The following is a 12,778-nucleotide window of genomic DNA, read 5'->3' as shown; positions in this document are numbered from 1 at the left end:
TCATGTTTTTTAATATTAAATAAAATCCCTCAAAATACAGAAACATTAGAAGAGAAATATTTTCTCTGCCTTTTTGTTATTTTGTCTTTTTTTTTTTTTTCAGAGCAGGGCCTTGTGCTCTACCACTGAGCTAAATCCCCAACCCCTTCTCTGCCTTTTATATGCAAAAAAATTTCTACTCCTTTTTTTTCCCTATTTTCCTCTCTTGTTCTTTCATATCTCTGCCTCTATGACCTTATTGATAATTCACAGACTTTACCATGTCTAATTTTCCAAACAAACTAAAAAATTAGTCAAAAGCCATTATTTTATTTTCTGGGGTTCATATTTTCCTTTTTTATATAAGGTAAATTCATTCTAATACTGATATAGGCAATTTTAGTCTTCTTTATATTTTTGTTATTACTTACTTATGTAAACATGTGAGGATGTATTGTGACTGAAGAGGTCAGGACAGCATCAGACCCCCTACAGCTGGAGTTACAGGCAATTTGACCTGTCTAATGTGGATGCTAAGAACCAAACTCAGGTCCTCTGCGAGAACAACAGATGCATTGAACTGCTAAGCCATCTCTCCAGCCCCTGTGCAATTTATTTTAAAGCTAGTTTTACAGTGTGACTTGTCTGCAAACCCCTACCTATCTGAGAAGTGGTTTCTGGGGTGAACAGCCTGGGGTTGAATACAATTCCGCTGCTCTCTGTCTGTACGCTGCACAGAAAGCATTCCCTTGTACTGCTGGAACAATATGTAAAGAACCTGGCAGACAACTTGTCACACAGCCTTGATCATTAAATAGGCTCTAGGATGTTTACTACTAAAACTTGTAGCCATGCTTGTCAATATTTAGTTAACTCGTTCAAGTATTTTAATTGTCTTATACACATGCCTTTTCCTGGCTTGCAAAGCATTGTGAGGTAAAGTTATAAAACAGGCATAAGTTATAAAATGCCTCCCGTAGTTAATAACCTCACTGGGCTGTCTGAGATGTACTGAGAACAGGTTAAGGAAAGGAAAGCGGTTACTAAACCACAATCCACCATTTCCTGAACACCAGTCGTGAGACTGTAGCTCATTCAAGTTCAAGTTCTCTTTGCCAACGTACTAATCGAGTACCACCTCCGTCACCTCTTGGAATTTTACCTGGTTCCTCTGTTAACTGTTACAAGAACTGACTTCCAAAAAAATCCCTCCATTTTGGTACTTTCTCAGCAGTCCTTTTCAGCTCTCTCTCTCTCTCTCTCTCTCTCTCTCTCTCTCTCTCTCTCTCTCTCTCTCTCTCTTAGTTTTTTGAGACAGGGTTTCTCTGTATCACCCTGGCTGTCCTGGAACTCACTCTGTACACCAGGCTGGCCTCAAACTCAGAAATACTCCTGCCTCTGCCTCCCAAGTGCTGGGATTAAAGGCATGTGATGTGCCACCACTGCCTGGCCTTTTCAGCTTTTTTTTTTTTTTATCTTTTTGATACATTTATTTCATATTTAGGTCAACAAACTGGTACTTTGCTTTCCCAAAATAGCTCTCATGGTCTGGTGGACATGTTCATACCCTCTCCCAACTGTTCTGTATATGCATTCCTCTGTCTGTGTACACATACATGCACCTCATACACACTATCACACACACTCTAATCCACTTCTCAACACAGACCCATCTCCCATGTATAGCAAGAAATTGGCCGGAAAGCCTCTTGGGAGACCCTAGATGTCCATTAACTCGTGTCCTGTTTGGGTTCTCGGACACCTTTGTAAATCAGAGGGCAACTGCTGACTTTTTCTTTCAACAGCACATATATGGTTGAATGCACATGTATGGTTGCATTTCACAGACTCTTTGAAAATGAAATTCATCTCTTATGGCTTGTATCATCATTCTTCAGTGTGTTTTGGTTAGGACTCAAAGAACATAGACCTGATAACAGAATACAGCCCACGTGTCTGCATACACAAACAGCTTTAGAAAGTAAGTTTACTTACATATGTGCAGTAGTTTCTAAGATGAATTTATTCGACTGTGCCCGTCTGAAACGTTGCCCCCAAGACACCCAAATCCCTCACGATCTGGAATAGCATTAATGCCCGCTAACATCTTTCGACTCAGGAGATACACTGAAACCCAAGAAAACCAAGAGTCTTGTCCTGGTTTCTAATGAGAGATGGCTGAACAAGTCCGAACCTGCCTGTTTGGATTGCCAGCCCACGGCTCTTTCCAACACAAAGCGATACAAAAATTCCGAATACCAGTCCCATCAAAAAGGTCAGGAGACCTGAAGCTTAAAACACGCTGATGTGGAGTATTTCTGTTCTAAACATCCCCAAACACTGAGCCGGGCCTGAGCCTGTGATTCAGACAGCTTTAATTGTTCCTAAGTCATGCCCATGGCCTAGCATGACTTGACAAATAGGCTTTTTTTTTTCCTTTCTGCATTAACCCTTTCTCTAGCTATGGCAAACAGCAAGGAAGTGCCCTCTTTGGAAACTGATTTTGAATAGTTTAGCCACATAGGAGTTATTTGTCCATGAGCGGCAGCTGGCTAGGAGACAGAAGTGAACTGTCCTCTATGCGTTCACCCCGGCCTCACACAGCTGTTTCTCCCTCCCTGGAACGGCTTAATTAAAATTTAAACACCAAAACCACATGGTTCAGTGCGTGAATGTGAAAGGTCCAAAGCCTTTGAGCTGATGTTGCCAACAACCTCAGGCCCCACCCAGTCACTTGTAAACCCCGGATCCATTAAGACACTGCGTTGCTTCTGGTAGACTGGAAAGCCAGCTTCGCCCCTGGCATCCATCACACTGTAAAGGACTCGTGATCGCTTTTGCTCGGGTGTTTGCGGGTTAGGTGAGTGTGCATATACCGCTGTCCATCACCAGGTAGGAATCTTTTAACAACCAGAGGTCAGACTCCTGTGGGGAAGACCACACCTGCTACGGGACACGCAGGCAGGCAGGGGCTGGGGCGAGTGGTCACCTGGCATCATCAGCCAGCACCTGCGCACCTGCCCAGTCAAGGGAAAACCACAAGGCCCCAGGAAGCTTCGGTGGCGGCGCGCGAGCACACTGAGCAGCTACGGAGACGCGCGGCTGGTGAACCCCGACCTGAGCTCCAGGCTGGGGAGATGGCGGCCCCTCTGCAGGCAACTAGGATCTAGAGAACCAAGGATGCAAGAAAGAAGTGCGACCCTGAACCACGTGTATGCTGGGGCGAGCTGGGGGCTGTTGCCCCTCCCCCCGCTGCGGCAGAAATTTCCCAGGGCCTCAGAGGTGAACCCCGAAATCCTCCAGAGTCCTTGACTGGGGGGTCGGGGGCTTTCACGTCAATCTGTTTCTGTCCTGGCGCTCCCCTCCAACAGAATTCACGCTGGTGGGCTTTTTTTCCTTTTTTAGAGGCAGTGGTGGGGGGCGGGGAACAGGGGGAGTTTGCAACGGAACATCCCTGTGCAAGGTAAACATTTCTGAAGGTCAGCGACTACGACTCCCTGCTGAGCCCTCCCAAAAAAGATGAACGCTCATCTGGAGATTCTCAGTCACTGCCTCTCTAGAAAACCCGAACTGTTTTAAGAACCATGATCTCAGGCTATTCCAAAAATTGGCTGAAACCCTACATTTTAATGATTAGCAATTATAAACACCCCCAAAATAAATGTATCAAAATTCTGGAAGCGATCATAAAGAAAACTGTCAGATATGTGTACTTGGCCAAGATTAAATAAAGAATAAAAAATATATGTTTAGTAATGCAAAAAATGGAAAACTGAATGACATGGTATTTAGAAAACAGTCACTTAAAGAGGACATATATTACATAACTAAAAATTACGAATATACATCAGTAATCAAAACAGCCATCAGCACGAACTAAACACATTCACGTTATGACATCTCCCCCAAGCGTCTGCCAGCGGCCCCTCTGCCGTCAGCCCCTTACCTTTATTTTCAGAATCTTTCATTCTGTTTCCTCCCGCTGCTGCACGAGAGCAGGCAAGTCCGGCTGACTCTGCAACCCCTGACTTTGGATTTGTCATTCACAGACAGTCAGCGATCCCGGGGGCGAAGTCCCTCAACGCAGGAGCAGTCAGGCTATGATAATGGCATACAAGTCAGCGTGCAGGGTTATAATTTTGCTTATGCTGAAGCGGAAGGGATGAGGATGAAGGCAGACGTAAACACGACTTCCAAAACATGGCATGGAACCGGATCTGGAGCCTAGGTTTGCCCTTCTTCCTTCCTTGGAGTGAAGATCCAACTTCTTGCTTCCAGAGAGAATTGGTTCACGTTGAACGTGGAAGGTCTGCGCTGTGGTCCGGACTTATTTTCAAGTGTCTTTAGAGGAGATGAAGAACCCTGAGCTTCCTCTTTGTATCCATTCACTGCTTCATTTACTCAATAAACACTTGTGGGTGGGTCAGGCATAGCTTAGTCGTGCAGATGCAGCATTGTACAGGAAGGACCCCCAGCTCTGTTCTCATTGGCACCACACAGAGGCAGTGGGTGCCCTACAGTGGCCCATGTCTGCTGGGAGGACATAATTTTCTAAAGCTGCTTCACCAAGATATAAGCTGATAAGCAAGGAAGCTTTGCAAACCAGTGACTCGCCAGGACCAGGTATGAGGAAGGCAGATCATACTGAGAGGCAAGGGAGTATCCAGCAAACCTTTTAGTCATTCTTTTCCCACAGAATTTTGTATCATTCTGTAACACGGGTACATCCCTCCCTTCCTCTGTCACTCATTCAACAAACAGTAATTTTTGGCAGGCACTGTTCGACCTGTTAGGGTTCCAGAGGATAAGAGCAGACAAGTCCCTGCCCTCATAGCAATTTTTTACCTCAGGTGAGAGAATTCAGACAAGCAATATGAAACCATAAGTGGCAGCAAACGCTGTAAGGAATAGTGGCGCATGACAATGAGGTAACTAACAAGTGCCATTTTTAGACACGGTGGCCAAATGAGATGACATCTAACTTATGGAAAATGGGTCAGCATTATGGTAGTGTTCTAAACATCTTAACACTGGGGCTGGAGCAGGGCTGATGGTACAATACTTGCCTAGCATATTCAAAGCTTGGCCCTAGCATTGCCTTGTGGCTCTTTATGTCCCCCACAACCCCCCAAAAAAGAAAAAAAAGACTCTAAACTGCTTTTTCAGGTCTAGTGAGATGGCTCACTATGTAAAGGTGCTTGCCACCAAGCCTGACACTGTCACCTGAACTCAACACTGGCACCTACATAGCAAACAACTCCAAAAAAAAATAATAAAAAATAAAAAAAAAATCTCTTTCCTCCATAAATGCACCACAATACAGATGCACACAAAAATCAATAACTGCCATAATTTTTAAGTAAATAAACCTTAAAAATAAAAGAAACAGGGGCTAGAAAGATGGCTCAGTGGTTAAGGGTACTAGCTGTTCTTCCTGAAGACTCAGGTTGGATTCTTAGCAACCACTCCACAGTTTACAATTGTCTGTAACTCCAGTCCCAGGGGATCCAGGGCCCTCTTCTGGCTTCCATGGGCACCAGACATACACATGATATAGATTCAAGCACAACACCCACATACATCAAAATAATTTTTGAAAAATAAAACTAGAATAATTTCTTTCATTTCTAAACCCTCACAACCTTCTCTACGCGATTTCCCCGCACTAGTGGCTGATTGGTTGATTTGTTTGTTTCCATTACAGATTGGAAAAACTGATCTCCAGAGAGATTAACTCTAATCAAGTACAGAACCCATGTTTCGAGAAAACCAATAGAAAGAAATCCTCTGTTGCTCTCATCCCTGGAACTTGCTGTTTAAATACAGCATCGACACAGAAGATGTTCTGGTGGGCCCTTCTGCCATTACAAACTGAGTGGTGTAGGGCAAATGATTTAACCTCTCCAGAATCGTTTCCTTGCCTATAAACAGGAGCTCAGCTCCTGCGCCGAGTGTGGATCAGGCTACTGAGAACATGAAGAGAGAAAAGAGATGCAGAACTTGGTAAACCAAGCACTCTGTCAATGTGGGGCATCACTGCTAGCTGTTTGGGCACATTGAAGGTGACTAATTTTAAGTGTTCACCTGCTCATTGCTGCAGCCATGAGTCAAGGATGGCCATGAAGGGGAAGCTGTCTTGGCCACTAGATGCCCCTGGGTTGACTTTTAGCTGTTTAAATCTGAAGACTCCCTGAGAATTTGGAGATATTTAAGCATTCGGTTCTGGTCCCCATTACTCCTTGGCAATGCATAATACCTTTCTGCTCTTTGGAAGCTTGGGGGCCAGTAAGAGGAGATTCGATGAGAAAGTTGGATCTTGCATGTGTTCTAGATGCCCCAGAGATAAAGGCTTGGATCCAAAGCAGGGCTATGTTGGGGATGGTAAATATTTTAAGAGGTAGGGTACCCTGCGGGGGGGTGGGGTGGTCTTCAGGCCACTGGGAATATAATCTCAAAGGGGATTGTGGGACTGCAGCCCCCTCCTCCTTTCACTTGCCTGGCCACAAGATTAACTGGTTTTGCTTTGCTGTGTGATCCCCCAATAATATGCCTCACCACTGGCCCAAAGCAATGGGTCAAATCTATTAGGGACTGAAGTAAAAATAAAGCATTTCTCGGGCCAGTGAAATGGCTCAGTGGGCAAGGACAAACCAGACAACTGGACTTCCATCTTGGAACCCACCTGATGGAAGGAGAGAACCAACTCCCAAAAGCCGACCTCTGATCTTTACCTACAGACGGGCATTCATTTATAATAGATGTCAAAATATATTTAAAAAATCTTTTCCCTCTGTAAGTCATCTCACGTACTTTGTTATAGTTAGTGATGAAAAGCTGAAAATCGTAAATGAGTTCATTACAACTCCTTACTATCCATTTTATGAGCCTCAGTACCATATATCAACATTTAAAAAAAAAAAAAAAAAAACTGGGTATCTCCTCCTTCCAAAGACTAAGTGGAACTGTGCCCAGAGGAGCACTCCATGAGGCTGAGATGCTGCAGTCCCATGCCCCCTCCCCTTCATTCAATAATATTCTGCAGTGCTGAACACTGTGTTCTGTCTTCTGGAGCTTGTGGCCTCCCATTGAGGGGTTACTAAATCAGGCAAACAGATGCCAGGAAGGGTTTGAATATAAGGGGGAAGAACAAGACTGGGTCCAAATATAAGCTGTGTCATTTACTGGTCCCTAGAAAAAACTGGGGTATGTTTTTGAACCTCTCTAAAGTTTCTATTCCAACTGTGTAGGATAAAGATAACAATAGGACCATCTTCTAAGGCTGGGTGAGGCACAGTGGCTTCAAACACAGAGTATGGCGCAATGCCAAGAAGGAAGGTCCCCCTCAGTCTATAAGGTTAATATGATTACCTGAGTCAGCCCTCTGAGCCTCAGCTTTCCTCACTAAACTATGGGAAACAGTAATTAGTTTGTAGGGTTATCGTGAGGATTATACCCCAGGAAGGAGATAAAGCCTGTGGCATGAAGGAGTAGTTTCCCACTGGCTGGCTGAACTCACTCACACTGCATTTGCTTCAGGGAAGGTGTACCAAGGTTTGAAGTAGTAGAGGGTGGGAGGAAGAGGGAGGGCTTCCATTCATATGTCAAAGGAGGGAACTTTAAAAAAAAAAAGTGTAACCATCACTGCAAATATCTACATGTTACATAACACTGTTTTTGAAAGGTTGCAAGCATACAAAGAAGTTGAGAGAATTGTGCAGTGAGCCCCATAACCCTGCACATTTTGTTATATTTCTTACATGTTTCTAACTCTACCTGCCCTTAACTGCTCCTTTATTTTTTAGTTTTTATATTTTATTTATCATGTGCAGGAGAGAGAACATGCATGAAAGACAGACAGACAGACACAGACACACACACACAGAGAGCGCTCACACATGCCATGACATTTGATCTTGTGGAAGTAACAGAACAGCTCTGTGGAGTCCATTCTCAGCATCCATCTTCTCATGGTTCAGGGGCTCAGGCTTACACAGTAAGCGCCTTCATCCGCTAAACTATATGATGCACCCCAGTTTATTATATTTTTGAGACAAAGTCTTACTATATTCCCAGTCTAACCTCAAACTTGCAATCCTTCTGTTTGCACCACTCAAGTGCTGGGACTACAGGCTTGCACTGCCATACACAGGTTTTATCTCCTCCCGCCTTTTTAAAGATGGACCAAGATCCAGCAGTCCTCCCATCTCAGACTCCTGAGCACTGAAACTACAGTCCTGGGCCACTGTACATGGGTAATATTTCTTTCTCTTTCTTAAAGTCAGGCTGAATGAGATTTGAAGGTCTAATTAAATGGAAAGGCTTAACATTCCCTTGTGACATCATGTTTACCAAAACCTTAGATCTCTGATCCTCAGGCCATTCCAGCCAGGGTCAGGCAAGCTCTCAGAAGTCTCGTCCTGCCTCACAGTTAGACTCAAGAGCGTGCCTCGTTCAGGAACAAGAACAAACAGACCCAAGCCTTGGATCTTTCCACTAACTGATGTCTCTGACCCCAAGCTTCAAATAGACTCATGACAAAGGCCATTCTAAATAGCCAGTCATGGAGTGACACTCTGTCTCAATAATTAGGTTTAGGGAATGCTTCCGGCAACTCCACTGGGCACGAAGCCCCTCTGCAGTTCAGCACAGTCCCTCTCTTGTTAGAAGCCACTGCTGAGTCACATGAATGCTGAGATGAAGGAAAGAGAGATGGCTTCTCAGAAGTACCACACTTGGTCTTTCTTCACCCAGCTCAATCTGTTTGGTTTGCTCTGAGCACCCAGATGGCAGTTAAGAGGTAAATGGAGAGAGAAAAGTCACCCTGAGCAGTGGGACGTGTAGCCAAGTATACTTGGAAACTAACCACAGAAGGGGGTAGGCAGCTGATGAGAAAGGCAGAATTACCAGGAAGTCAAGCTACCAGTCAAGAGGAAGGAAATTAACCTGTGGAATGCCTACCACTTGAAAGCAGTTAACTTTTATTGTCATTTGTGTAAATTTACTGGAGAACTCATTCGCCAAAGCAGTGGCTTTAATGCAAGCATGTTCACATCAAGCTACCTGGGTTCGAATCCTAGGGTACCAGTTATATGTCACTGTGAAGCATTATTCAACCTTGCTCTGATTTGGCGTTTTTTCTTACTCATAAAACAAGGTAGTGTAGGCCAGGGAGACAGCTCAGTGAAAACAATGGCTAGCAGTGTGAGCCTGTCGACAGCCGTTTGAGTCCCTGAACCAGTAGTTCTCAACATGTGGGTCACAAACCCATTGGTGGTTGAATGACCCTTTCACGGGGGTCACATATCAGATATCCCACATACCATATATTTACATTATGATTCATAACAGTAGCAAAATTACAGTTATGAAGTAGGAGTGGGAGTAATTGTTTTGGCTAGGGGTTACCACAACACAAGGAACTGTATTAAAGGGTCATAGCATTAAGAAAGGTTGAGAAACACAGCTCTAAACCCACAAAAAAACAGATGCACTGGAATCCATCAGTAATCTAAGCTCTCCTACAAGGCCAGTGGCAATACAGTCTCCTAACACCTCTGGGGCAAGCTGGCCCGAAGAAACAAAAAGAGAGACCCTGACTCAACAAAGTGGGAGGAAGAACCAATGCCTGAAAGAAAGTCCTCCCCTAACATCTACACGCACACATCTACACACAGACACACACACACACACACACACACACACACATTTAAATATAGATGATAGGTAGATAGGTATGTAGGTAGATAGATAGATAGATAGATAGATAGATAGATAGATAGATAGATAGATAGATAGATGACAGATGGATAGACAGACAGACAGACAGATATATGCACTGTTTAACTGGCACACAGTACTACATATACGTTACAATCCCAATGAGAATAAGAGGCAAGGTAATTTGCTAGAAGCTGCATAGACAAGTAGCAGCAAAGCCAGGATACTTCATGTCTTTCACAGCAGCCCTGGAAAGAAAGGGCTACATCCTATCATCCTCCTGTATTGCTGTGAGCTTAGGACCCCACAAAATACCTGGTAACTTATTCATGTCACAAGTTGGCAAATGAAGAACTGAAGCTGAGGCACCCACTGGACGAAAGCCCTTGTCCATTCACAGGTCAGCTTCATGGATTTAGCTTGTAGTGGGGTTACTTCACGGCTTACTAAAGGACAGACTTCAGGCTCTGCCTCTAGCATTTCTGACTTGGTGACTCTAAAGTGGCCTGCAGTATTTGTACATCTAGGAGAACCTCCCTCAGTTCTGCGCCTGTACACAGAACGTGTGTCTGGAGAAAGAATTGGGCCTGAGACCATCAGTAAGTGAATTCTGCCTCTCAGGCAAAAGGGGTAGTTACTTATCAGGGCCAACTATCTTGTATTTTTTGTTTGTATGTACATGCATGAATGTGTGTGTGTGCGCGTGCATGCGTGTGTGTATGTGTGTGTGTGGGGGGGGGTTGTGAATACATGACATGCAGGTGTTCTCAAGAGCTAGGGTGACAGATATGATCTGTCACATCCAGTTCTTCCATGGGTGCTCAGGATCTAAACTAAGGTCCTCCTGTTTATTCAGTAAACACTTTCCTTGATGAGCCATCTGCTCAGCCCCTTTTATATTTGCAATCTTGTTTAAGTCCAGTAACCATTACCTTCATTTAATGTGTTTAAAAGAGAAAAAGAACACATGGTTAGAAACAAGAAGCCAAGCTAGGGATGAACTGACAAGTGTTCTGCTCTTGTCCTGAAAAACAGTATCTGCTAGTCCAGACCGAGCTGGTTCCATCTGTGTCTTCCCAGGGAAGAGCATTATCTCAGGCACCAGCAGGGTGAGGCGATCTCTTGCAAAAGGAACTTGTGGCTGATTAGCATAATCCTAAGGGCCAGAGAACTCTTCTGGTTACAGAAATACTTCTACCCTCTGGATGGTCCCTTTCTACATTTAACAACTTTGAGGTGTGATTTAAAAAATCGTTCTCTGGGAAGGACGGATGCAATGCAAGGGTTAATTTCCACTCTGCCCAGCTTGATCATATTCCCATTCATGGAGAAGCCTTGAATTTGATCCCAGAACTCGAAGAAAACAAAATACTGCATAATTAAATCTAAACTGAGTAACTGATTAGAACCCAGAATATTTAAAGAATCCCTATAAAGAGAGAAGAAGAAAACGACAAAGCACCAAATAAAAGGGAGGAAAGGACGGACGGTACCAAGCTTCTCACAGAGGCTCATCTGAGCTGCCAATGTTTGTGAAAAGATACTTAGATCTGCTATTTATCAAAGGAACTGAATTTTTTAAAAGACAAATGACCATGCTGGTCATGGTTGTCATGGCCATGCATGCCTACTGGTATCATGCATATATGCAGCATTTGGGATGTTGAGTAGGAGGGTCAGGAGTTCAAGGCCAGCCTGAGATACATGAGACCCTGTCTCCAAAAACAAGGCAATAAAAGGGCCTAAAGCATTGTTTTATACACATCAAGCACTAACACTTCTAACACTATCAGAATGGAGTATATACTTGTATGGAATTGTCAAAGGATAAATTTACCTAATTTTAAACAAAAATCCCTAGTGGAACACAGAAAGGAGTCAAGAATCTTGATTGCCACTGGCAAAAATAAACTAGCAAAAAGCTTCAGAGGTCAAAGTGGTCAGAGCCTTTAAGACCAACCAACAACAAAAGCATATAGCCTTTTATCCCATGATTGTCCCTCTAAGTCTTTACATTGTAAGTACAATCCTAGATACTCAAAGTACATACACTTTAAGATTTTATTTGTATTAAGTGTATATATGGAGATGGGAGTGGGTGTCCAGAGAGGCTAGAAGCTGGTATTGGATCCCCTGGAACTTACAGGCAGTCGTGACATGGTTCTGGGAGCCAACTTCCAGCTCTCTAGAAAAGCAGATGCCAAGAGTTCCTAGAAGTCACATTCTTTCTTTCTCACCTCTAGCTTTTGGGGGGTAAGGGTTGGGAGATGGCACAAGGTTGCTGCAGATCTAGCTATTCCAGAAGATTCAGCTGCCCCAAAGACAACTCAAGTTATGGTCTTTCTCACAACCTCCTGAACTTTTCAGCCCCATGACTACCCATGTTTGAGGTACCCATTTTCTGAGGTTCTGTGTGCTAGGTAAACATTAATTAGCACAGCTACAAGGCCATAAAAATTAGCATCCCCATTTTGCGATGATAAATGGCTGAGTTTTAGAAAGATTAAGGGCCCCTGCCAAGATCATGTTGTCTAATTGTATGTCACTCATTAACAGCAGACTAAAATTGTAGCCTGACTGCCATCAGAGAATGCGGCTCGAGGTGTTCAAGTGATAGTGATGTCATTGTGCAAAAAAAAAAAAAAAAAGATCAGGTCACCCTTTGCAGAACCAGATAAAAAACGGAGCTAATGGATTTCTTTCATTGGGTGGTAGTTTGTCTTACTTCTCCCTCCATGAGTATGGGGAACCTGCCTATTTTGTGCTGGGAGACGTGGCAGAGGGGGTGGTCTATTGATAGCCATGCCTGAGTTAGGCATTTACCTGCTAGGAGACCTCCAGCAAGTCATTATCTCAATTTATCTTCTCAAATACAAAGTGAAGGAAATAAGTAACATCTACCGTCTTCCTCCCAGGCCTTTTTTCAAGATCTGACCAAAGCTAAGTGCCGTGGTAGCACACACCTTTAATCCCAGCACTCAGGAAGAAGAAATAGTCTATGTGAATTCTGATCTAAAGAGTTCCAGGTCATCCAAAGCTAGATAATGAAACCATGTCTCAAAAAAAAAAAAAATAAGTAAAA

General features: G+C 43.8%; 1 protein-coding gene across 4 annotated transcripts in view; it reads right to left on the bottom strand.

Annotated features, from left to right (window-relative positions):
- Dnajc6 (DnaJ heat shock protein family (Hsp40) member C6) overlaps positions 1–12,778 on the bottom strand; it is a 157,310-nt gene that overhangs the window by 142,101 nt on the left and 2,431 nt on the right. For 2 of the 4 annotated variants that reach the window (XM_031377957.1, XM_031377955.1), the window contains exon 1: positions 3,926–4,169. The exons of the other annotated variants lie outside the window; for them this stretch is intronic. Coding sequence is in view for 1 of the 2 variants with exons in the window: in XM_031377955.1 (XP_031233815.1) it covers positions 3,926–4,022 (97 nt within the window). In the remaining variant the exon portion in view is untranslated. Of the gene's footprint in view, positions 1–3,925; positions 4,170–12,778 lie in introns of those variants that run through there. 4 annotated transcript variants of the gene reach the window in all.

The sequence above is a fragment of the Mastomys coucha genome, unplaced genomic scaffold (assembly GCF_008632895.1).
Source record: "Mastomys coucha isolate ucsf_1 unplaced genomic scaffold, UCSF_Mcou_1 pScaffold18, whole genome shotgun sequence".
Taxonomy (NCBI): Eukaryota; Metazoa; Chordata; class Mammalia; order Rodentia; family Muridae; genus Mastomys; species Mastomys coucha.
Note: the sequence above shows the minus strand (reverse complement) of the source record. Positions and strands in the feature narration are given on the sequence as shown.